This window comes from Denticeps clupeoides, chromosome 20, assembly GCF_900700375.1.
Source record: "Denticeps clupeoides chromosome 20, fDenClu1.1, whole genome shotgun sequence".
Taxonomy (NCBI): domain Eukaryota; kingdom Metazoa; phylum Chordata; class Actinopteri; order Clupeiformes; family Denticipitidae; genus Denticeps; species Denticeps clupeoides.
The window spans coordinates 14,715,642-14,741,363 of NC_041726.1; the positions used below are offsets into that span (position 1 = coordinate 14,715,642).

Consider the following 25,722-nt stretch of genomic DNA (forward strand, 5'->3'; position numbering starts at 1 on the left):
AGGAATTTACTTTTGACTAAATAAATGAGCAAAATTCATGACAATAGACACAAATGAAGTGTAGTGTTATATATGTGTGTCCTTGGGTACTTGTATTCGTAACTTGCTTTAACCAAACTGCCAGTTGGGTTTCAAGTGCAAGAGGACATTTATTAACTTGAAAATAACAAATAGCAGTGAAAACCAGGAAAAGAGACCTCAGTATACACTCAAAACATACAAAGAGATCTTTTATCCTAGGAAGGAAGAAAAGGGGAGACAGAACATGGCTCCAATAGGCAGTAGCTCATATACAAAATTGATAAATCTGTCATCCAAAATGCAACATTTATCAGTGTATCAGATCAGATGAAAAATGCTGTTGAGTTTTGCCACATGAAATGAAATTGCAAAACCAACTGCAGTAGAGAGTAGGAGAGGACAGGTTCATGAATTAATGAACTCTGTGGACTCTGTGGGAGAGTTCTGGTTGAAGGTGTCTGACTATTTTGCATCAGAGGAGTTGGCAGAAAGGAGTTGGCAGAAAGGCATGGGTTTCATATGAAATATTTTTTTGCAATGAAAAATATTTATATCTGGTTAACTTCAATTGGTAGTACAAGTTTGTACTGAGTATTCACTGGGAGTATTTCCTCTAGGCTCATCTGCACAACTGGGTCTAGGTCAGTTCAATCTGACCTAGAAAGGAACTTCTGTTTTTGTTATTTTAATACATCATGGAATACGTTTCCATAAGTAAATGCTTAACGTCAATGTACAGTAAACAATATGTGCTAAAATATAGTCATCTTGTCCAAACATAACTGTGCCAGTTCACAGTGAAAGTTCATGAATGAAAGTTCAGTTAATTCTAAATAGTTATCATTTTTAATGTAAAATGTACACCCATTGGCCCAACAATGGAATCCATTTTGGCAGTGAAGTTTGGAGATATTATTGACTCCATTATTTATGTATTCAACTCTTGTTATATTACCTAGAAATACAGAGGCATGGCACAATAGAAGTTACAGATTACAAATTAACAGTTTCTCATTTACAGTATTAACACTGATAGATTTCTATTGCAGTTAGATGGAAATATTGTATGTAAAAATGGTACCAATGTTAGAGAAAAACCAAAAATTAAAACCCTTAACCCAGTCAGGGTTAAGTGTCTTGCTCAGGGACACAATGCTAGTAAGTGGGGTTTGAACCTGGGTCTTTTGGTTCATAGGCGAATCTGTTACCCGCTAGGCTACTACCACCTTCCTGATATCAGAAAATGTAGTGCCCCCCCACAAGACTCTCCCTTTTCTGCATTTCAGGCCATTGGTTGTCATTTTGACCTCCTGGTGATTTTTCTTGTTTGTGAGATGGGTGCACAATTTGGAGATAGCGTGGGGACTAAATTAACACATGATAAGTGATGACCAGGAATTTCAGTACCAATTTTAACTTGTTCAAGTTTGTGTTTCCCTTTTAAAAATAACTAAATGAATACCTAAAAAAAATCTACCCGATACTGGTTCAGATGAAGAAACTTCATGACACATTTAAAATTGAAATGAGGTGTGGGGCCTGAGGGGTTTCTGATTGTGTTGTGGCTACAGATTCCAGATCCCATTTGCGACATAGGAAACCGAAGCCTCTCTTCATTGGCATTTCCTTTCCGTAAGTTGTCCAGATTCTTTCTGTGCACCTCAGAAGACTGTTGCTGGTGGTAGTAGCCTAGAGGGTAACACTATGAACCAGAAGACCCAGGTTCAAATCCCACTTACTACCATTGTGTCCCTGAGCGAGACACTTAACCCTGGGTGTCTCCAGGGTGGGGGCTGTCTCTGTAACTACTGATTGTAATTCGCTCTGGATAAGGGCGTCTGATAAATGCTGTAAATGTAAATGTCCCTGCAGAATCTGCAGCGTTTTTTGCAAATGAGTGAAAATATGGTAGATGTGGGTAGTGCATAATTAAATCCACCAGAAGAACAGTCTGTCTTTTGGATGCTAACATACGGTTATGTTGAAACGCCTGGAATGTTGTTTTCTTTTTTTTTTTTTTTTTTTCACCTTCACAGTCATGCCGCACCTCTGTTTGGATATGGTCACGTGATTCTCTGGCCACACCCATGCTGGACAGTTTGCACAGGAAGGCAGCCAGTCAGATCAGTCAGTGACTCAGTGGTATCTGCCACTACGCAGGCTGTTTGATGATTAACCCACCGTGGACAAGTGTGAATCGGAGCTGACGCAGGGTCCGTCCCTGAAAGGGATTCCGAATCTGCTCTCATTGCCATTCAGACCACCGAGGCAGCCAGCACAGGCGAGGAGGTTCTTCAGTTCTTCTGGCAGCGTTCAGGACACCTGGGATGTCTACCGGATGAACTTCTGGATTCCAGGGATTGCACAATTCTGAAAGAGTGTTTCCTTTGACCTATTATGGTGTTCAAAAGTTCTGTTGTAGAATTCCCCATCCTCCCATTTCAGGCCATTTTGGATTTACTTGTACAAGAGATAGAAAGGAGGAGGTAACCCATTACCCGTTGGTTTTATTGACATGGATCAGGGGAAAGAAGAATCAGAAGAAAAAAACTGGCAAGATCTGGAACCAAGTCATGGAGTGAAAGTATTCCTTACAGTGTTATACAGCCTCATCCTTTTGCTGGGAATTGTGGGTAACAGCATAACCATCAGGGTGACTCAGATGTTGCAGCGAAATGGCTACCTCCAGAAGAACGTTACGGACCACATGGTGAGCCTGGCATGTTCAGATCTGCTGGTTCTGCTGATCGGCATGCCTGTGGAGCTCTACAGTGCCACTTGGTTCCCCTTCTCATCCGCTTCAGGTGACATCTCCTGTAAGATCTACAACTTCCTGTTTGAGGCCTGCAGCTACGCCACACTTCTCAACGTGGCCACGCTCAGCTTTGAACGCTACATGGCCATCTGCCATCCTTTTCGCTACAAATCTCTGTCCAGCAAACGCACAGTTCATCTCATTCTCTTTGCATGGCTGACCTCGGTGCTGGTGGCCCTGCCTTTGCTCGTTGCCACTGGAACCGAGGGCCATGTCGTAGAGAAGGGCGGACTTCCAGACCAGAACCTTACCTTCTGCACCAACCTTGTGGAGCACTGGACCATGTACAGGTCCAGCATCTTTGTGGCTTTTATAGTGTACATTGTGGTGCTGGCTGTTGTAGCTTTCATGTGCAGGAACATGATAATGGTGTTGCAAAAAAGTAACGTTGCAAAGACTGAGAGTGACAAGGTCAAAACGGCAAGAAAGCAGACCATCATCTTTATCGGTATGTATACCTATTCCTCTTTTATAAGCATTGCCAACATTTGACTGCTAGTGTGTTTCAGAAAATGAATTGAAAATGTTAAAGCATCAACCCATCAGCTCGATGACCGTATTCCATTATTGACCGTATAAACGGACATGGGTGGATGTAAACAAAGACAGCGTTCGCTGTCGTGATTCTCAGAAGCTTGGTGAAGACATTCAAATGATATCAGCTAATGATATAACTAATTTTTATTCATAACCATTGTCTAAATGTAAATTGCATTATTTTGTCTTATTCAAGTTACAAATTCTTTTTTTTTTGTGTGTGTGTATTGCTCTTTTGGTTCACATTAGTTTATGTGTTTCTTTTTTCAATGAATTGGACTTCACTCGCTGAACCTTGCCATAAAGTAGCTTTGTCCCTGATGTGCAAGGGTCCACAAACTATGCTCTGAGGCTGGCCCTACAATAATGTTATCCTTTAGGTTGTTACCTTTATGGCCCAATATTGCTTGCGAAATTCAGTTTGCTTAGCAAAATGCACTCTCTGCTAAGCAAATGGCAAATAATGTTATGTTCCAGAAACAAATTTTTTGTGCAAAATTTATGTTACAGGTAGGAACAGTTTCATTTTAGCAAAACACAGCAGTCAACTTTCAGAGAGAAGCTGGGTTTCATCAGAACCATACAAATTGCTTTTATCATCTAAGTCAAATCAATGAAAGCTCTTTCCTTTTATAAGTGCTCCTTTCAATCTCCATGGCAGATAAAGGCAAAGTCCGAAAAAAATGGGTAGCTTGTGTTCATTACAAAGGTTTGGGTTTGAATGAAAGACTATACTGTACTGAGCAATAAAATATCACATTCATGAACATTCCGTTCATCATCATTTTGAACATTATGAAAGTGAAGTGATTGTCACATGTGATACACAGCAGCACAGCACACGGTGCACACAGTGGAATTTGTCCTCTGCATTTAACCCATGAGTGAGCAGTGTGTGGGGACGGTGCTTTGCTCAGTTGCACCTCAGTGGCACCTTGGTGGATCAGGATTCGAACTGGCAACCTTCTGATTACGGGGCCGCTTCCTCAACCACTAGGCCACCACTGCCCCATTATGTTCACACTAACAGTTCAGTTCATGTACATTTTTCAGTAATTAACAGTTACAATGCATATCATTAACTATGTCAATCCCCCACAACTGAAGCAATTTGTTCATCACAACAGAAAAACCTAAAGTCTTTCGTCACATGAATTAAGTACATGGTATAAAAAGCATGTCGCCTAGCCCTTTTCAATAAGGTGCCATTCGTCTGTGCTGCCTACTTAGACCCTTTGTTCTCTCTTTATCACAACCTGACAGGACTGATAGTTGGAGCTCTTGTCACCTGCTGGATCCCCAACCAGGTGCGCCGCCTCATGACAGCCGCCGTGCCCAAATCGGCATGGGACCTCAGCTATTTGAAGAGCTACATAACCCTTCACCCGGTGGCTGACACGTTCTTCTACCTGAGCTCAGTCATTAACCCTTTCCTGTACAACCTGTCCTCACGCCAGTTCCGACAGGCCTTTGTTCAGGTTCTACAGTGCAACCACAAAATGGAGCATGCCAACAGGAGAACGCTGGCCAAGAGCAAAGATCCAAAGTCCTTCGCCAGTTCTGCCCGTTCTCTGCGTCCCCTTTTGTCAAAGACTGGTAATTCTTTACATGGAGGTCAAGCACGGGATTTAAATGTCATCATGCTACAGAGCGATGGTAACACAGAGCCAGGTGCAGCAGGGCAGAAGACCAAACCATCAGAGACAGAGATATGAACAGAAGAGCCAAAAAAATGAACTTTATTTCTGAATTTACATTCTCTCTGTGTGCAGTCCATTAAAAAATTAACTGAACAGTTGATGAACATATCTCACTTTCACCCAAATTCTGGTTTTCATGCCTGAATTTTTAATGTGCACGCAACAAATAAACATGAGTCCATTTGTTTAAAAGTATGTTTATTAATCATATTATGACTCAGTATTTACAAAAAAACAGACATACAAGTAATTGCACTGTACCCAGATACTCATTTATTTATTACAAATAGTCACTACATTAATAAAATGTAGTTACTGAAACAAGAGGAGATTCTTATGGTGCTTTTGAGGGTATTATTGTTAATTCAAAAAATTCATTGTACTTTATGATGGACAAAGAAAGAAATTTGCAATGTTTTAAAAATGGCTTCTGCTGTTGTGAGGCCACAGAATGGTGTGTAACATAGTGCATTTGACTAGAAGAGAAGTGAAAAATAGTAACAAGAAGAGTAATATAAAAAAGTATATTTAAAAAAAAAATATCAGTATGCCAAGCCTGTTCCAAACCGCACCAAAGTCTTGACTGAAAAGCATTTTTAGAAACACCACTTTCAATGTCACTAAAATCACTGTAAAGGTCACACTGCGTACCTTTCTGACTCACCCGGACAACTGTTCTCATCCGAAAGAACGGGACAGGACTCTCAGAACACAGAAAAAAAACAAGTTTTTGTACATTGATCAGACCAAATCATGCAAAAAAAAAAAAAAAGCATATTTTCCCGTTCCCCTGTGGCCTGCAGTGTCATTGGCTGTACCTTGTCGTTGACTTAAACAGATATTTTGCATGCTAGATATTTGTTCGCAGCCTGCAACGAGTCAGCCATGTCAGACCTGGATCAACCTGAAGCTGGATTTTTATCTGCGACATCAAATTCAGCTAAAATGCGCACGTTCTGAATTACTCATGCAAAAAAAAAAAAATAGCCTTTCTCATTAATAGATGATCCCCTCTGGTTCCAATAGCATATAGTTCTTCAGTGCCTGTGGAATTGGTAGTTTGGGGAGGAGGATGTGGCAATGCTTTCCAAACTGCTTCCTCAACACAGACCTACACAGATGCTGTAGACTTCGTGGTCTGTGCTCCAGTGCAAACAGAGACTCGTAAAATAACTGGTGCTTCTAAGGAAAGACCATATCATAAATTAGGGCTTGTGACAATGTGTGTGTGTGCATATTCAATGAAGCATGAAAAGGTCAGGAACACACCTGGAATATTTCTTCGGGAATTGCCCGTTCCCACTTGTAAGTAACGGGTACCATGGAGTATGAGTTGAACATGATCTCCACACTTTTAGGTGCTGCTGCACAAGCCACTAACACCTGCAGACAGACACAGACACAAATACTGTATTGATGGACAGACAGCTATGTATTAGGCCAAAAAGAAAATAAAATGTTGGGTCTGAAAATGGTATCTGGCAACAAACACGCAACAAAACACCTACTTTGTGTGTGTTGCTATAACTGCTATAACCCGCCTTGTTGGTAATGCACCTGCACTTCTGTTCTGTACGGTCGGGCGTTGCAAAAAGCATTTCACTGCACGTCCTATTCTTTTATGACAGTGAATGTGACAAATGAAATCTGAATCTGAGATGCTGTCAACTATCAACATGAGCTTCTGATTTTAAACAGAAATAACAACACCAAAAGAGTAGTTAGTATATGTCCTTTAACATTCAGAACATACATTTAATGTAAATTTGTGTAAATCCTGAGAAAATACTTGGCATGCCATTAGCAAACAGGCCACACAGGCTTGAAAACAGGGCTAATGGTCTTCAGTGGTACTTCGGCCATTTGTCATTTTCTGCAAATAATAGTTTAGTCAGAAAATGTAAATTCAGATGGATGTTACAAAATTAGATTGAGGAGGTCAAGAAATTGGGAGAAATTTGTGGGAACATTGGAAGTAAGTGTGTTGGTGGATATCCCACCTTCATCAAAGCCTGAGGCCAGACCTGGATGGAGCCCCAGTTGAGCAGCATCTGGACCACACGGTGCGGCTGGCGCTCCTGGCGCACCACAGCACTCTGAAGAACGTTGGACAGTGGGGAACAGCCGTTGTAGTCCAGCACGTTTATCACCGCGCCGCGCTCCAGGAGTAGCTTCACCAAGTCGTGCTGCACATTGCGGGCGGCCTTGTGAAGGGGGCTACGCTGTTCTCGGTCGACCACGTTTACATCAGCGCCATAGTCCAGTAGGAGGGTGCACAACTTCAGGAATCCTTCCTGCTGGTCGTCGTCGTCCTTATCTTGAGCTTCATTGCAGGCCGCCCCCAAAGGCGTCTCCCCGTTGCAGCTTTGGCAGTTGACTTGTGCACCGTAACGCAGGTAGAGCTGGGCATGTTGAAACAGGCCATGCTTAGCGGCGACATGAAGGGGCGTTTCCTCCTCCTCCTCCTCGCTGTGCAGATTGACTTTGGCGCCATAACGCATTAGAGCATTGGCACATCTGTGGTAAAAGAAATAACTATTATTGTATAGAGTGGCTAATAGTCAGGTTTACTGTTAACTAGCTAACTTACAACTTAGGCGTGAACCCCGCCAACACACTGGCCCCTATAATTATACCTTCAATTCCTTCCTCCAGTTCCCTTGCATGAATTTATTTCCTTGGTCTCCTCTGCTAACCCTTTATCCTTTACCTCAACATTTATCCTTGACCCACTACCTGCTAAATGCATTGAGGAGCTAATACCTGATTCATTATGTTCCTCAACATAATGAAATCTTTCCTTGCCTTTAATTATTTCCCTTTATCCCTTAACTGCTGTCTTTAAACCACTACTCAAGAAACCAAATCTTAATCCTGCAATCTTATCAAAACTCCAGATCCATTTCTAACTTCCGATTTATATCTAAAATGCTTCCCTGATATGTTCAGTCAGGCTTTAGACAAAACCACAGCAGAAAAACTGCTACTGACCTGCAGAAACAGTACTAAACAACCTCCACAGAGACTGATCTGATCTCAAGACTATGGCTCTCGTTACTTGTGCTCCTAGAACAAAAGTGACTAGAAAATGCAGTTACTATGTGGGTCTGCCATCTCCTGGTTCAGATCCAACTTCTCCGACTGCTTTCATTTTCTCCAATTAAGCAATGATTACTTAGCAAAAACCGGAGTGAAGAGTCCCACAGAGTTCAGTTCTTGGCCCTATTGTTTATGCTGGTGCTAAGAACTGTACTGAAGTCAGCCCACAGTCCAGACTTGTTTAGTCATGGTTTGAATATGTATATATATATATTCTTTGGCTGTAAAACAGTGTTAACACAGCTGAATTCTATTCATTAATGTTGTTACTGCCTTTTCTCCATCCTTGTTCATCTGAGTCATGATCCGGACCGGCAGGGGTTACTCCGGATCCGGGGTCCGGACCGGAGTTTCATGTTCGTCTCGTGTAATGTTCCCTGGTGTAGTGTTCACCTGGTGTATATTTATATAATTGTATAAAGCTATCCTGTTCGTGTCTGTTCACCGTCGGGTCATTGTGGTGTAGATGTTCCCCTGTCTTGTGAAGTCTGTATTAAACCCCTGTCCTGTGATCGTGCGAATGCGTCCTCCTTCATGCCATGTCCAGCCCACCCGTGACAATCTGGGTACCAGTGCTTGTCATCAGATCCTTCTTCCTAGTTTGAAAGCTTAAAGATAAACGAATGTGTTTGACTGGGAAATTTGCTCAAAAGTAGTATACTGACAAAAATGTATGATTTCTCCTACTAGCTGGTTAGTCCAGTAGTCTAAATTATTAGAAGGTAAGTGTGAATGGAGGCTCAGCAATTATGTTCATTTATCTAACTCCGATTTAATAAATGGGAATAGACCAGAAGAAAGAAAAAAAATGACTATTGAGAAAAAGAAAGTTATATACATATATAACTACATCCACTGTCTTGACATCAGTTAACTTTTACATTACATGTTGTGTAAAGTCTATGTGATAATGCTGTAATTAGTTTTTTTTTTTACGATTCTCACAATGTATTACTCGACGGAGTACAGTCTGGGGGTTGTTCTTTATTTTCCCCCTCCTCTTTCTGACCCCCCCCCCCCCCCCCCAATCAATCAATTAATCAATTTAAGTGTGCGGATGTGTGTAGAGAACTGACAAACAGACAACCATTTATTTAAACAATTATATTAATAGAAATGACATTATTCATATTCAATCATATTAAAGGTCAACCCTTCTATTACCACATTAAATCGATTGCAGAAATATTGCACAATTTTGTGTTGCAGTGACCAGAGCACTGACCGTATTGAATGCGGCGTCTTGCACAAGTGCAGGGCTGAGAAGCCGTCTTCAGTCAGCTGGTTGGGGTTGGCGCCATGCTGCAGCAGGAGCTCGGTGCAGTCAGCGTTGCTGTTGATGCAAGCCTCATGCAGCGCTGCTCGGCCACCAGCAGTTAGGTTGGGGTGCGCGCCGTGCTGCAGCAGGTAGTGCAGGCAGTCGGTGTAGCCCTGAGCTGCGGCGATGCACAGCGGGCTGGTCAGCTCTCGCTTGTACTCCAGCGTCCATAGCCCTATAGAACCGAAATAAAAGAACACCAGGGGTTTGTAGCCTAGTGGGAAACAAGCATGACTGTCCACCAGCCAACATGTACATTTACAGGTTCAAATGCTGTGAGGACACCATTTCACATTCGTCTCATTCTCTCAATGGGTGTGGTTTTCCAACAGGGCTTATTGGCTTTTAATTCAGCCATGTTAATGATAATCTTAATGATTGTGAAGTGTGAATGATTCATGAAGGAGCTGATGCAGGTGGTCTAGCCAGTGTATTCCAGCCAAATTCAAATTTTCTTTGTCAGGTACACAGTCATACACGGTATGATATGCAGTGAAATGCTTTAGCGACTGCTATAGAACACAATATTGGAAATATTGCAAGTATACAGTGAACCAATATGCAAATATTGCAAACATAACCAAATATTACACTTTTATGTTTTTAACATAAATTATGTGTAACAGGTAGGGTGAAGGTGTGCAAATGAGTAAAGTGAATGTAAAGAAAAAAAAGGCAGCCAAGACTGTCTTCCCAATTATCAGCTTACCATCTCACAATAGACTATAAATAATGGTCATAAATGATAACATAACGATAAGCGGCATAAAACTAATTTTTGTTCAAACATAAAGGGAAGGGTGATGCTAAAACCTGAACTGCAGTCAGCTAGCAGGCTAGACCTGTTTAGTGATTGTTTATTACTAAGAAAATGTTTAGAATATTTAATGTGATTAAATCAAAGTAAATTAAAGTAAAATAGTCAAATAAATTGGGTAAGTTAAGGTATGAATTATAGTGTCATGTGGATATCAGTCCAATATATAACTGTGGCATAATTCAGGTTAATAATATTCTTCATACGAGCAGCATTCAGAAACTGTAAGACGCCACAATTTGCACGGAACATGTCCGACCAGTTTTAAGCAACGAGTATTTATGCAAAAACATGTTCTACAATGCAGGTGTGCTGCTGGGTTAACACGGGTGTTTGGGAGAATAATAAGATAAAAAGATGGGAAGAAAATGGAGGGATAGGGGCTACAGTGTAGTATTTGGCTCATTTATATTAGAATTAGTGAATAACAATTCTGAATGAATGTTTGCGAAGGAGATTCAAAGGATATGGTGAAGCCTTTCCATCGTGCACAATACCTGGCTTCACCTGATTGTACTACAGGACTTTGTGTCTGCTTCACAACTTTGCTTAATGAAGTCAAGCCATTAACTTCCCTCAGACTGTGTCAGTCCCTTGATAAATCCCACCACTGGTACTAATCATTTGAATGCGTATCTGACAAATATAATCAAATAATATTTGTCTCATGGGAGTATAAACCAGGCTTGAGAAAGAGCACTGAGGAATCCTGTGGTGTGTGGCAATCTGTTGAAAGATGGTTTACATGAAAGCTGTCAAGACAGAACTCGGGATTCAAAGAAACAAACTGTGTTGGGTTTAACTCCATGCAGCCCACGAGAAGCAGACAGTGTTAACCCTGCAACAGCTGATGTAGGAAAGCGTCCTGCAGCGCGAAGGGAGAGGTCCTGCTGCCAACAGTATCTGTCTGGAATGTCCTGGCAATGTCTGAGTCTCCCAAAGCTGCAGCGATAGCTGCAGAGATTAAGAGTAAGCTTGCTCTTACACTGCTATGGAAAAACAAGACAAACAAGGCAGGGCACTTTTTACATTCTGTGCTGTTAGAAGGCAGGAGGCAATTTTGAAGGTATGATATGAGCATCATCTTTAAGATCATTTAAATTCTGAATTGAGAGTTAAAAATGTATGCATAATTTGGTGTCTGTGTGTTGCGGTTTATTGTGAAATACAATGAATAGTAACTCCAAAAGTATTTGATTAATACATATTATTATAATTTTGATTATTACATATTACACATATATGTAGTTTCCATTATGATGTCCATTAAAAAGTATATGACTTTTTAATATATATATGTATATAACTATTTATATTCTTAATATGAATGTTAATCTCTACTGATTACCACCCACTAAGAATACTACAGTAAATATACAGCAAGTGAGCATATTATCTGCAGTACGCTGAAGATATTAACAATAATACCTAATATTTAACACAGCTGCGGGTGCAGATTAACAATATTTGCTCTAAATGAAGCTCCAGAACCAAGGCTTTAACAGAGCTTTTTCAGTACTATTATTGCGTATTGAACCTAAAATCTCTTAAATCTCTTAAACAATGATCTTTTAATGTGGGTTAACATAGACTAACCCAGTCTTTCCTAACCCTGGTCCTAGTGGACCTTCTGCCGAAAAGTTTTTCTTGTTATGGTTCACAACCTACCACACTCATTATTAGGCCATTAAGAAACATCTGATCCTTATTAAGGTGGACTTGGAGTGAAGACTTTTTGGCAGATGTTCCACCAGGATCAAAGGTGGGGAAACACTAGACTATCCAAAACAACAAAGAACTGACCAGCACTGGAGACAAGGCAGGAGCTCCTAATGGCAGCAAGATAATCATATATACATAAGGGCAATCAGGCAGACAAGCCAAGGGTAGGGCGTGGCCTGGTAGTGTTTCAAATGCAAGCCATTTACAACATTTCTCATGTTTTTGTTCGGTGAAGCCATTGGCACCATTTACGTAAAATAAGGAATTCAGACTAAGATGTGCATATTTACTTGTGATGGCAAACCAAAGCCAAATTCTAAACTATGACGTACTATGCCATGCTTAACTAGACTAGACTGAACAAGACCACACCACGCACACTTTACCATTCTATACTGCTTATTATTCTGTATATGGTGTATATGTTATATTACATACATATTGTGTTTGAACAGCATAGAAATCGGTTAATCGGATTTACATAAGGCACATTGCTACTTTCAACCTTTATTGAGAGCAGCTTTACCTGACGGACCAAAAGTGGTTTCTGGGCTGGCTTGCCACTCCAGCTCTTCACGGCTCACGTTATAAAAGACATCAACGTCCACATAGTTCTTTCGAAGGATCCTACGAAGCGCTGAGGCATCCCCTGCCACTACTGCCTGATAGAGGTGCAGAGAGGTCTTGTAGCTGCGACCCTCTGGGATGACCTGCCAGCCATCCAGCTGCACAGTGGAGCACAGGCTCTGCAGTCGCAGTGTCCTCAGCATCTCCCCTTGGCCGCCAAATGGCCACAGAGTTCAGGGGAATATGAATATATATATATACATATATACATGCGCAGTTTGTCCCACGTTTCCCTCTGAGAGCTCAGTTCTGTATTGTTTGTACCTATTAATAGCTTGATGAGTTAACATGAGTTAACCTAGACTCGCTGGCTTTATATTTAGGTAACATGTTTAAAAGAATGCCAACAAGAATCTGTCCTAATCGGAGATCAAGCAGGCTCTGCAGCAGTCAGTTGGTATTCACATGAGCACTCAAAACCACTCAATACAGTTCATTTTAAAATAGAATATGAAACAAATCCTTGAAATATCCTATAATACTACTGCAAATATCAATAATAAGAACAGAGTGCTTTCAAAATAATATTTTTAAGGAAAAAGCTATATTAAAACCTGCTCATTATATGCTTATTTTTAAAGTTAATTACTGGGACAGGACTATTTGTTAAATAATTTGAGTGATATATTCCAAAAGGAGAATATATATATATATATTTACCTGGTTTTAACCCATTTCTACCACATTGGCCTACTGAGGGTTAATTGTTGTGAAACTCAAGCCCATTGTGATAAAGTTATTTTTGGATTGCATTGGCATTTATAGAATCTCACCATCAGCTTTGGTTTGGAACCCGTTTTTTTGGTCAGAGACTGAGGAGACAATCTGGCCGTCTAGTGCAGTATTAACATGAATAAAGAATATGCTTTAGTTTTTTTTCTACAACAATCTAAATTTGTAATAGTTTTTTAATAGTTTAATAGTTTCCAAATGCCTGCAGAGATAACGTCAAGGTTGCAAATTTCTGCACAGACGACCTTGTGTTAGAAACAATGCTTCCACCCAGCAGTTAACACATCACAGCAATTCTGCCATTTCAAATTCCAAATTTCCACCCCTACAAAGCCCGGTCTGACGCCTGGTCTGAACTTGAACCCACCACGCTTCTCTGCGGTCCAGCGAAGCTCATCACTCTGAAACTCAAGGATCTGGTTCAGCCCCAGCTTGCAGGAGAAGCCATCTTGCAGGTCTTTCCAGTGTTGCGTAAGCAGGTCTTCCAGGGCCGGGGGGCAAAGAAAGTCTTTCCCCGGCTGCTTGATCCTGGCCTTCTCGTTCTCAGCGGTCTGCCTGCCTCTGCCCTGGCCCGTGTAACATGTGACCTGCTGAAACTGGGGGACTGATCCGCAGCTGAACATGGTTGACGCTATTGTCACCGCCTGAACCCTAAACTCTGCGTGTGAGTGTGTATGTCTCTCTGTTTCCCTTGCTGTCCCCGCTTTACCTGCTGGCCTATTTATACCCGCTGTGTTGCTTTTACACATTAATCGTTTATGTATTTATAGTGAAATGGAATGGGATTTCAGGAGGGCACATCAGAAAAGTCTGGCGCGTGACAGTGATTCTTCCACCTAGGTGACATACCTCTGAGGACACATGGAGGTTGGTGCTGTAAAACACATCAGATGTGGCATAAAGCGGGAATGAATCTGGGGTGATATCATGTAAACACTGAGACGTAAATAGCCCACAATGGAGCAGCTGTACGTGGCAATAAATAAACATGCCTGACCACACAGACGCCCTAGATGCTTCCATTAAATCCCAAAAGATAGCTGTCATGCTGTTGTGCGAGGACTCTCTTAATGGCACGCAAAGGTCGGGATGAAAAGGGAAAGGGCACCTCTGTGTAATGCAGCCAATGCACCAAAAAAAACCCCGAACAAATCAACATATTATTAAACCAATACGCGACTCAAATGAAATTAAAAAAATGAAATAACTTACCCCCAAACATGATTGATGTTAAATCAGTGACATGCAGAAGCACTTGCAGTCATGAAACAGGTTTATAATTATGGATGTTTATGAATAATGTATTTCGAATGAAAGTCTAACATTTCAAAAACAGGCAAATAACTGCCCTCAAACAGGTCAAATCATGATTGTAATCATTAAACATGATTCATGTATATAATGACATAATTACATAATTAAGCAAAATTAAGAAAATGCCATGATTTTGTTAATTATGTTCATTTTGTGTTAATTAAATAATTAATCAATCAGAGACTATTTAGGTCACTTGGTATAAAGTAGACTTCAGTCCACAATTAATATTAATATTAACAGTAAAATATATGAACTATTATTATGCTTTATTTTACTAGAAGTCCATTACTGACATCTAGAGGCAGGGGCTGGAATTGTCACAATGACAATCAGAAAAATACAAACCGAAAAATAATACAAATTCCTTTACATTGGAGTGATTCTCGGGATGGAGGATGGGTGTTGATACTGGAGTGCAAAATTAACACCGATGGGAGATGGACAAGAAAAGCATGAAGCCCTGTATATGTTTACCTGGTTAAATTCAGTATGATTTCGACAACATGTTTGACAAAAAAATATGTTAATAGATAATTATTCATATGTTTTATGTTTCTGTGTGTGTGTATACGTGATGGTGGGGGGGGGGGGGGGTATCTGTATACGTTTAAGAATACAATTGTCATGAAAACTTCCATCATTGTTTCCTTAATTCCAAACATTTGACTGGTACTCAAATTGAGTACTGACCCCTCCCTTTCCAGGAGCGACTTCCATCTGGATTCCTGTTTGCCTGGATGTTTGTGTTACCGTAGCAACGTGGCCATATAAAAGTGTTCCCTAACCAGGCATGAAGGGCTCCACACGTATTAAAAGATGTAGAAAATGCACAGGCTACTGACCTGTACTGCACTCTAGAGGGATGGTGGGTAGCACACTCGCCTGTGAACCGGAAGACCCAGGTTCAAACCCCACTTACCACCATCCCTGAGCAAGACACTTAACCCTGAGTGTCTCCAGGGAGACTGTCCTGTAACTACTGATTGCAAGCTGCTCTGGATAAGGACGTCTGATAAATGCTGTAAATGTAAATGTAAATGGATGCCGCACGGGGAACTTTAACCAATCTTGACTCATCTTGACTCACCCACCAGGACAGCAGGGGGGAGCTGAACAGCCGGGTCTTTCATCCAGTCGTCGTTGTCCATTTCGATGGCGGCGTTGGGCTCCCCCAGTGCCAGGCTCCTGAGAATGGCTCCCAGTTTTTCACGGTCTCCTCCTGCCACAGCCTCTTTCAGCCGTCGAACCAGGTTGGACTGAAGCGGATAGTCTGGTCTAACATCGCTGCACATTCTTAGTTCACCGTTACTTTCGGGATATTTCTTGCCGTTATTGAAGTTGTCGGTTAAAGACCCGAAGGCTCTGACCAAGATTTTTTCTGTCGTTGTTGACCGGGAGATGGATCTTAATATAGAGCAGGGCAGCGTGAACCCAAATTCTTAAAATAGATCTGATTGCAGATTTGCTTTAGTTCTTCATTCATAACACAATCTGTTCCAAGAAGGCATTCCAAATTCACACAACAGTGTTGTTAAAATGCACAATGCAAATCCCAACCCAGAGAAAAGGAAAAAAGTCAAGGTTCATGTGCGAGACCAAACTGGATCTTGGAAAATGTGATGCAGCTGGTTGTGTCAGGGGGAGCTTAATCTCTCCCAGAGCAGAGCCAGAATTCACGGTCGAGGAAGTGACCTCATGTCTTCGTGTTTCGTGTTTCCAGAAGGGCTTTTAAAGACGATTATATAGACAACATGCAAATGTGAGGTGGTTCAAATAGTTCTTTCTGTCTTGTCTAACACAAATCACACGCATCGCTGCTTTTTGTTTCAACTTTCAACTTTTTTTCAACTTGAAAGTTAAACCTTTACACTATAATAAATCATACAAGTAACCATATTTACATTTTTTACTTTTACAGCATTTACCGAACGCCCTTATCCAGAGCGACTTTAATCAGTAGTTACAGGGACAGTCCCCCCTCCCTGGAGCAACTTAGGTTTAAGTGGGGTTTGAACCTGTGTTACCCACTAGGCTACTGCCACCCTTATTTAGTTTTTTTGCATGTATTTATGAGGAGACATCTTTCATGTCCCTTTGCACTGTGGTGGTGTCCCGTATTGTGGTGGTGGTGTCCCAGCAATGTCCTCTGTCCTACTGCACAGTCTCATCTTTTACGTGGTAAAATAAAAATGCCTGTATGAACGTGCAAAATCAACAACAACTTTTTCAACGACAATAATAAATAACGGCAAAACTTCCACTGATAATGACAATAATAATGACGACTAATATTCTTATTAATGTAACAAACAACAATAAGACATAAATATGATAAGTTGTTGTGTTTATATACAGATCACTTGTAATTATACAAGATCTGTGTAATTATAAGTCATGCAAATATGTGAAGGGCTCCATATTTTTAGTATCTGCATCACCTGAGACAGTTGAGGAAGTTTGGGGGACTTTCTACACTGGTGCTGTGCAGAGCACTCCAACACAGAACATCACATCTTGGTGTGGGACTAGCCACGTTCTCGACCGGAAAGCCCACCAGAGAGTGATCTGCTCATGCGGGACCTTTACACCAGGAGGTGTTGGACTGAAGCTAGCCGGATGGTAAAGGACCTTGTCACATCCCAGTAACTGTCTGTTTCAGCTTCTGCACTCATGCAGAAGGTTTCGGACCATCATGGTTAAAAAAAAAAAAGGAGTTTTTATCCTCAGGGCATTCCACTCCTCAATGAGAACATGCCACCCTCCATTTCGTAATTTTCTGTTTGCACCTCATCTGCTACTTGCAAAGTTCAGCACCAGGTGTAAGTTCACCTGCTATAATGGTGTGCACAATACACATAATCACAAACCTGTTTTTATTTACTTATTATACATTTTTATTTTGAATTTTTAGATGTGTAAGCTTCTTTTGGATACAATATGATATATAAACAGTACAGGCCAAAGGTTTGGACACACCTTCTCATTCAATGTGTTTTCTTTATTTCATGACCATTTACGTAGGTAGATTCTCACTGAAGGCATCAAAACTATGAATGAACACATGTGGAGTTATGCACTTAACAAAAAAAGGTGAAATAACTGAAAACATGTTTTATATTCTAGTTTCTTTGCTCTGATTACTGCATTCTCTCGATGAGCTTCATGAGGTCGTCACCTGAAATGCTTCTCCAACAGTCTTGAATGAGTTCCCAGAGGTGTTTAGCACTTGTTGGCCCCTTTGCCTTCACTCTGCGGTCCAGCTCACCCCAAACTATCTCGGTTGGGTTCAGGTCCGGTGATCATTCATAGTTTTGATGCCTTCAGTGAGAATCTACCCATGTAAATGGTCATGAAAATAAAGACATTGAATGAGAAGTTGTGTCCAAACGTTTGGCCTGTACTGTATATATACACACAGACACACATTATTTCTTTCCCTTAAGATACAGTCTGTATAGGTGCGGTTCGGGATACTTTTCACTGCATGTTACAAGTGTACATCACGTGTCAAATAAAAACTTTACTTATATAAAGACAAATACTGTAGTTTTTATCTTCGCGCTATAGCACTCCAGCACAGCAGGGGGCGCCAGGCGCCTCCAAGTGTCTGAGCGTAACCCACGACTACGTACACGGCTGCGGCGAGTCGACGCTGTAAACTGTGAACATGCCATCAGTGGTAATGACGGCAGAAAACTTTGATAAACTACTGGAACAGTGCGAGACGCAGGAGTTGGAGGTAGGCGGCGGCCGCAGCGCGCCTGTTTGTAGTGTAGTGAGTGGGCTGGGGGCGGGCCCTGCTAAACCGCTGTTGTTTGCTAACGTTAGCATGTAGCGCCGTTGATGCGCAGGTGTGTGTGTGTGTGTGTGTGTGTGAGAGAGAGAGACTTGAACGCTCTTATTTTGCCATTTTGCGCGGCTGTGAATGTGCCGATCGTAAAATCGGCTCGTTAATTAGTTGTAATGTCACATGGGCATTGCAGAAATTACATTTACAGCATTTGTCAGACGCCCTTACCCAGAGCGATTTACAATCAGTAGTTACAGGGACAGTCCTCCCTGGAGCAGTTTAGGGTTAAGTGTCTTGCTCAGGGACACAATGGCAGTAAGTGGGATTTGAACCTGGGTCTTCTGGTTCATAGGCGAGTGTGTTACCCGCTAGGCTGCTACCACCCATGACAGAACGGGTTCTCTGTTCAAAATGAACGGCGATTGGTGTGGAGATGGAGGGTTAGCAGGAGTTTATGAGTGAAGATGAAGAAATCAGACCATCAGTGGCATTTATTAATAAATCCTCAAGATCAAGGTCATTTTCTTAAGCCATAGAATAGAAAGTCTTTCTTGTCATTTCACGGTTGTACACTGGCACACTGAATATGCAACCAAGAAACTACTCCACACTTTCTGAAGTCAATTATTATATATCAATAACAGAAATAAGTTATTGATGTATATATGATATATGAAACATTTAACTAAAGTCTGCAAAAGATGCTGATATGCTGCTGAATTATATTGGAAATAAGCTCTGTGTTCTGACATCTCAGCATTCCAATTCCTAAAATGTCAATGACTTGACTGTGTGTGATGAACTGGGCGTTGATGTAAGGACGCCGTGCCCGATGATGGACTGATTTGTCTTTGCTGTCGTTGATATTCAGGCTCCGGGTGGAATTGCGACCCCGCAAGTGTATTCTCAGCTGCTTGCCCTATATCTGCTTCATAATGACATGTGAGTCTAAACAAGCTCTTCGTATTACTGAGTGAACGATCAGTGTTGTGTTCTAACGTGTCCCACTGTCTGTGCAGGAACAATGCCAGATATCTTTGGAAACGGATACCCCAGGCTATTAAAACAGTAGGTTGATTGTAATAAGTAAATGGTGCAGCACCATTTGTAAGTTATTAAATATTGATCAACTCAGTGTATGTAATCAGTGAGCATGAATACAATCACGTACTCATGCTTTTATTTTTCCCAACGTGTCAACAGGCAAACCCAGAACTTGCAGCTGTTTGGACCGTGGGTCAGCACATTTGGCAGAGAGACTTCCCAGGCATTTACAGCGCCATCACAGCTCATCAGTGGTCTGAAAATATCCTGCCAATCATGGACGCACTGCAAGGTACGTTTCAAGAAATGGTCTCGGAATCATTGGTTTTCATTCAAATTTTATTTATTATATTTAGTTGTATAGTTGTCCACAGTGACCTGTCAGACTGGACAGTCTCACCTGAGTTTCGTGGCATTATTATATGTTGCGGATAATAACTGTACTGAGAATTTAACATTACTCAAAGTAATCTATAGTATAGTCATGTGCAATATAAGAACAATAACAATGACACATAACAATGCAAAAATTTGACAATTTCTTTAGCATATAGGCTTTTGATGTCAGGCTCTGTCAAAACAAGAATATAATATCGGGTGAAAGAATTCTATATAAAATATTATGGGAAAAACACCAAATAATGTTTACCACTGGTGCAACAGTAAAAAGCGCTGGCAGAGGCACGCTGTTTACCAGGAACGTTGGTGACAGGCTGTTCTCGTGCCTCGTCATGTGGATTCTGTTTATCGCTCCTCCAGCCTCTCAGAATACCCCCCCGATGGACAGCGGGCAGCGGCGTCCTGCCCTGTGAGTGTCGCGGCACATGCGCGACACGGCTGCAGAAGTGGCGAATGGGGCGGGGCGTGCTTTCCAAAAAGAGGCCTGGAAGACGAGCCGAGAGGAATGTGCGCCTTGATTGGTCAGTGTGACGGGGCGTCACTGGACCCAAGGGTGGTGCTATAAAGATCACGGACACTCTGGCCGCAGAAGAGCAGCAGCCATTGGAGTAGAGGGCGAACGAGCACACTGGTTAATTTTATTAGCCATTTTGCTAATGTCTTGTCGCTAATTGCGAGTCTGCTTTTAAACCAATCGATTAATCGAGCCCGATTAATCGAACTTAATTAAGTTCGAAGTTCTAGTTTGTTCGGTTTGCTGACATGGAGATTCAACGGACAGGCTCATTAGTGGGAAGTCCAAACTCCATGGAGAGTCTGGAGAAGCAGCTGAGCTGTCCCATCTGCCTGGACATGTTCACCAAGCCCGTGGTCATCCTGCCCTGCCAGCACAACCTCTGCCGCAGCTGCGCCAGCGACCTCTACGACTCGCGCAACCCATACCGCTTCTCGGGGGGCGTCTTCCGATGCCCCACCTGCCGCTTCGAGGTCGTGCTGGACCGCCACGGCGTCCACGGCCTGCAGCGCAACCTCTTGGTGGAGAACATCATCGACATCTACAAGCAACAGCAGGAGGGCGGTGGCGGCGAGAGGAGCGGCATCCAGGAGACCCCGGCAGTGTCCGCGGGCAGCAAGGAGGTGATGTGTACCGAGCACGAAGACGAGAAGATCAACATCTACTGCGTCACCTGCCAGGTGCCCACGTGCTCCATGTGCAAGGTCTTCGGCCAGCATAAAGACTGCGAGGTGTCGCCGCTCGCCAGCGTCTACCAGGCCCAGAAGGCGGAGCTGAGCAACGCCATCGACACCCTGGTGGCCGGCAACGGGCGCCTGCAGGCCCTGCTGAACCAGATGGAGGAGGCGTGCACCGCGGTCCAGGACAACGCCCAGCGCGCCAAGCAGAGCCTCGCCGAGCGCTTCGACGGCCTCTACGCTATCCTAGAGGACCGAAAAGCGGCCCTCCTGGACCGGATCAGCAAGGAGCAGGACGAGAAGGTGGTGGCCCTTCGGGGCCTGGCGCGGCGTTACGGCGACCGGCTCCAGGCCAGCTCCGAGCTGACGGACTCTGCCGTCCAGGCCCTGGAGCAGATCGGGGCCGCCGAGTTCCTCCAGACGTCCAAGGGCCTCATCGCACAGACGAAAGACGCCGCCAAGGGGTCGCTGGCCGAGGAGCGTCCCGAGCCGGGGTTCGAGCGGATGGACCACTTCGCGCTGAGCACCGAGCACGCCGAGGCTCTGTTAGGCAAGATGGACTTTGGCGTGGCTGATGAAGAGTTCGAAGATGCCGAGGGGGAGGAGTGAAGTCAGAAGTTTTCAGTAGAACTCGTTCAAGGTCAACCAGGCGGAATCGAACTGTTGAATGTGGGAGGAAGAGCCTTTTTGTACTTTTTTTATTCCCTCCGGTGCTTCGGAACGTGTGTACTGGACTGGAACTGTATAAATATTGGGTACCGTTGGGGCACGAGCGTAGTTTTTTCTCTCTCTAGGACGGCGAGCCCTCGTGTACTTATTTATTTCAGTTAAATGGGGCACAATTGCTCAAGGCCTCGACTAGATAGTCACATGACTTTTGTTTTTTGCAAACAGAAATCAACTTAATCTAGACGCTGTGTCACCATTTCAGTTTTGATGACTTTGATTATTATGATAAATGAGAACTTTCTTATAGGGTTCACTTACATGGACATGAACATGACTTGTTAATTGCTGCTTGCTCATTAAAACATTTCCACGTCCGGTTTTAACGCAGCCTGTGGTTGTTGTTTAGTAAACGGGGTGGGGGGGGGGGGGGGGGGGGGGGGGGGGGAACGGCACGGCGAGGAGCTCAGAATAGAAACGGGCTGTGAATGTCTGCCGGGGAGTCCAGTTTCCGCCTCCCTCCCCCCACGTGCCTCGCGCAGCAGCCAAAAGAAGGCCTGCATGTGGGACTCGTCTTTTTTACCCTCTCGCTTACCTCGACTCATGCCTAAACAATCTTAAAGAATGTTCCTGTAGAGCCCTTTGGAGTGACCTTCTTTCCGTGGCAGGCTGTTTAAATTCTTCTAGTCCCAAGCAAGGCAAGAAGAACTGACACCAACCGAATTCGCACCCACCGGAACCAAAATAGCTTCCGAAGGAACGTGATCACATGCATACACAGAAGCTGAGCAATATTAGACAATTGCAGAATTCGTGAATTATGTGTTATGTGAGTAGTGCATTTTAAATTCCGCTTTATTCCGCCCGGTTTTCACCGCTACACGTGAAGTTGTAGCAACCAAGCGAGTTTTTGTCAACACTCGCTGTCTCCATGTTGTTCACTGCAGGAGTCTTGGGTCATTAGAACAGTCAGCAGATGCAGACAGCGCGTCTGTCTAACATATGGGGGGTGGGGGGGCAGCAGATGGTAAAAATCGAGACAAACGTAAACGGGTAGACGGCTAATTATGACACGTCACTGTCCTTGTATTTTTGCGGGCATATTTAGGCCTTTGGAGCAAAGGTGAAGGCGGGTAAGTTCAGGTCTATGAAGGCTGATCATGCCCAGCATGGAGACGGTCTCTTCAAAGCTCTGGTCGTTTTGAAATGATCCGTGTCGGGAAGAATGTCAGTTGGCTTTTTTTGTTTAATGACATGTCTAATTAACTTTAGGAAACGTTCTGAAATATAATATTACAGAGACTTGTGCGTACAAGGCGTCAACCGAGGCCCTTAAAATGTGTGGTGTTTTTATGTGTGCGCGTGTTACAGAATCCACCCGTAGGAGAGCCTACGGCCTGGTGGCGCAGGCCTACACATCGATTATGGCGGACGACTTTGCCGCCTTTGTGGGGTATCCTGTGGAAGAAGCAGTGAAGGGTGAGTCCAATTTCCTTCCCACTCCCCACCCAGTGAAGCAGTAAAGCAGCAATCCATAAAAAATGCAATAAATCTGAATCTTTAAAATATTTGCGTGTGCAGCTGTGTTTATTTTGCATTTGTAGACCGAATTCTGCAAATTTGTGTTCAGTTCTGAATCATTAAAAAGCACATTTTGGACTTATGGATAATTATATACTCTAGCAATGTTCATTATGCTATTGTATATAGGACTGTAAATAAGTACAGTATGTTGCAAATACTATACACTGCTAAATGAAATCTTAAGACTGTTTGAGTTGAAGATTTCATTAAATTGAACCTCTCCGTTTTTTTAGTCTTCTGCACCTCCGGCCAGCGTGAGATCTTAATATTGCCTTCAGGATTGTATATTTCTGTAAATGGTTTACTTTGTACACACGCATATAAATGATATGGGGGGAAAAAATCTAAAAGTTCTAAAAGTTATATGTAAAAAGAAGACGACGACACATGATCAGCATGGAATGTATTTGTCATTTGTTTTACATCATCCTCTTGGAGCAGGGAGTGTTTTTCTGGTTTCAGTCGTGAGATTGAGGGTTTCAGTGGAAAATCAGCACTGCAGAGGTCCAAAAATATGTCTGTCTTTGTTTATCGGGAGGGTTGACAACTTGTGGAAGGCCGCAACCCCTGCATAGCTCCGAAGGTTTTCTTGGTAAACACCGTATTTCAGACCTTCAGCTAATTAGCTTCTCTTCAGCGGAATGTGTCAAACGACGCGCTAAAAAAACTGTTGCGGCGTTCCTCTCCGCTTTTCATATGTTTTTCCCATGTTTTTGTCCTTGCCAAGCTCTCCAGTCACTCAAACACTTTTTTATTTTTTCTTCCCTCTCTCTCTCCCCCCACCTTCTTCCCCTTCTCTATAGGCGTGGTTGGCCAGGGCTGGCAGGCAGACCCCAACACCAGGATGGTGATGCCACAAAAGCCAGGTAGGGGGCGCTGTTGCACCACTCACCCACCCCGTCATTGCTCGCCTCCAAGCTGCCCTTTCTTGTACATCCTGCCCCTCCGTGTTTCGTAACGCTCACATGGAAACAGTTGTCCGCAGCTGTGAAGGATAACCCCCCCCCCTCCCCGCCCGACACCCCCAGATGGGCTCGGCGCTGTCCTCTCCGCTGCTGCCCCTTCATTCTTGCGTGCTCTGCTTTCCCTCTCTTGCACTCGTTCATCTAACCCACTGCTCATATGAGTTCCAAATGTGCGACCGTGCACGCACCCCCACAAACACGCAGGGAGAGAGACCCACAAAATGTTGTCTCACACGGTCCCGTCCACTGTGCAGCCTTCCCAGAATGTGACCAAAATACTTTTTTTTTATATATTATGGTTTAAATCTTTAGAACTTTTATTGTCCTTGATGAACTTGAGTGTGCTGTGTGGTGGTCTGTTCCTCATCATCCCTGCAGATTACAGCCATCTGTAGCACTCGTGAGCATGAGAACTCCTGACTTCATCATCTCTGTCCTGTCCCGTTTTTACCGAGTAACAGCAGTGTAAACGTATCGATTTCTGGCCAAACCAGATGAATAAATTATCGATTTTGTTTCAGGGTGGTTATTAGATCTTTAAGTTTGGTCTCTGTTCGTCAGAAAAGATTCCCACTAATTTAGATTTTTCTCTCATCTTTAGATCCACCTCCTGTCTCGCTGGTTCCAAATGAACAGCAGCTGGCCAGACTCACTGACTACGTGGCTTTCCTTGAGAACTGATGACCCCCCCTTTCCCATCCATCCATCCATCCATCCATCCCCTTGGCCCCGTCTGCCTCTGTGAGGACAACGCTGCAGTTCTCTTTCCCATCAGGCTCAGATGGACTGCTCTCCCCCCCACCACCTCCTATCTACACAGCTTGCGCGTCCATCTGTGCAGGCGCTCGGCCCAGAACCCCCCCCCCGCCCGCCACACACACCTACACAGCAATCAGCTACAAAAGTTGTAAAATATTGGACCGATAAATACAGTCACAGAAGAGGTGATGAAAGGTGAGTCCCTCTGTCCAAACACAATTTGCACCTTCTGCATATTGGAGTCTGTGTTATGGATTATTATTTACATCAGCGCCCTGGCCACCATCTCATCATTTACACAAGTCATTGTACAGCGTAAACTCTGGGACGTTTTCTCTTATTCAACAGTAGATTTGTCTGGACGTGTAATATTTGCAATAAAGTCTTAACAAATGAATGTGCTGTTTGTGATTTTTTTTTTTTTTTTTTTTTTTTTTTTTTTTTTTTTTTATAACTATGCTGCAGTTATTGATGATGAAAGTCATATTTCCTTTGGAACAGGTGCTGCTTACCTTGCTGAGCTGGTTGAGGTTTAATATTCCTTAAACCGGCAGAAGTATTATACTACTGTTTTAGAACACCTTTATAGTGGGAACCAGCAGGGTGGAAAAAAAAGAAT

General features: G+C 43.0%; 4 protein-coding genes across 6 annotated transcripts; 3 read left to right on the forward strand and 1 right to left on the reverse strand.

The window, feature by feature from the left end:
• The first annotated feature begins 2,124 nt into the window (after positions 1-2,124).
• gpr39 (G protein-coupled receptor 39) lies at positions 2,125-5,265 on the forward strand. Its single transcript, XM_028964583.1, has 2 exons — positions 2,125-3,284; positions 4,637-5,265. Exons 1-2 carry the CDS (start codon positions 2,537-2,539, stop codon positions 5,086-5,088), a joined length of 1,200 nt encoding a protein of 399 aa, XP_028820416.1. The 5' UTR covers positions 2,125-2,536; the 3' UTR covers positions 5,089-5,265.
• Positions 5,266-5,300: 35 nt separating this feature from the next.
• Positions 5,301-16,300, reverse strand: asb18 (ankyrin repeat and SOCS box containing 18). Of its 3 annotated transcripts, XM_028964580.1 has the most exons (6): positions 15,797-15,895; positions 13,756-14,262; positions 9,398-9,665; positions 7,074-7,590; positions 6,343-6,456; positions 5,301-6,255 (listed from the first exon to the last, which is right to left on the reverse strand). In XM_028964580.1, the coding sequence occupies exons 2-6, from the start codon at positions 14,135-14,137 to the stop codon at positions 6,070-6,072; spliced, it is 1,467 nt and encodes a 488-aa protein (XP_028820413.1). In that variant the 5' UTR covers positions 14,138-14,262; positions 15,797-15,895; the 3' UTR covers positions 5,301-6,069. The 3 variants fall into 3 exon arrangements, with proteins under 3 accessions (XP_028820413.1, XP_028820411.1, XP_028820414.1); XM_028964578.1 differs by lacking the exon at positions 15,797-15,895 and having other exon boundaries at positions 13,756-15,588; XM_028964581.1 differs by lacking the exon at positions 13,756-14,262 and having other exon boundaries at positions 5,304-6,255; positions 15,793-16,300.
• Positions 16,301-18,311: 2,011 nt separating this feature from the next.
• cops8 (COP9 signalosome subunit 8) lies at positions 18,312-25,500 on the forward strand. The gene is made up of 7 exons (XM_028964596.1): positions 18,312-18,444; positions 19,367-19,437; positions 19,515-19,563; positions 19,699-19,831; positions 23,167-23,274; positions 24,183-24,245; positions 24,946-25,500. Exons 1-7 carry the CDS (start codon positions 18,373-18,375, stop codon positions 25,023-25,025), a joined length of 576 nt encoding a protein of 191 aa, XP_028820429.1. The 5' UTR covers positions 18,312-18,372; the 3' UTR covers positions 25,026-25,500.
• Positions 19,698-22,181, forward strand: LOC114770559 (tripartite motif-containing protein 54). Its single transcript, XM_074933610.1, has 2 exons — positions 19,698-19,831; positions 20,299-22,181. The coding sequence occupies exon 2, from the start codon at positions 20,701-20,703 to the stop codon at positions 21,736-21,738; it is 1,038 nt and encodes a 345-aa protein (XP_074789711.1). The 5' UTR covers positions 19,698-19,831; positions 20,299-20,700; the 3' UTR covers positions 21,739-22,181.
• Positions 25,501-25,722: the final 222 nt, after the last annotated feature.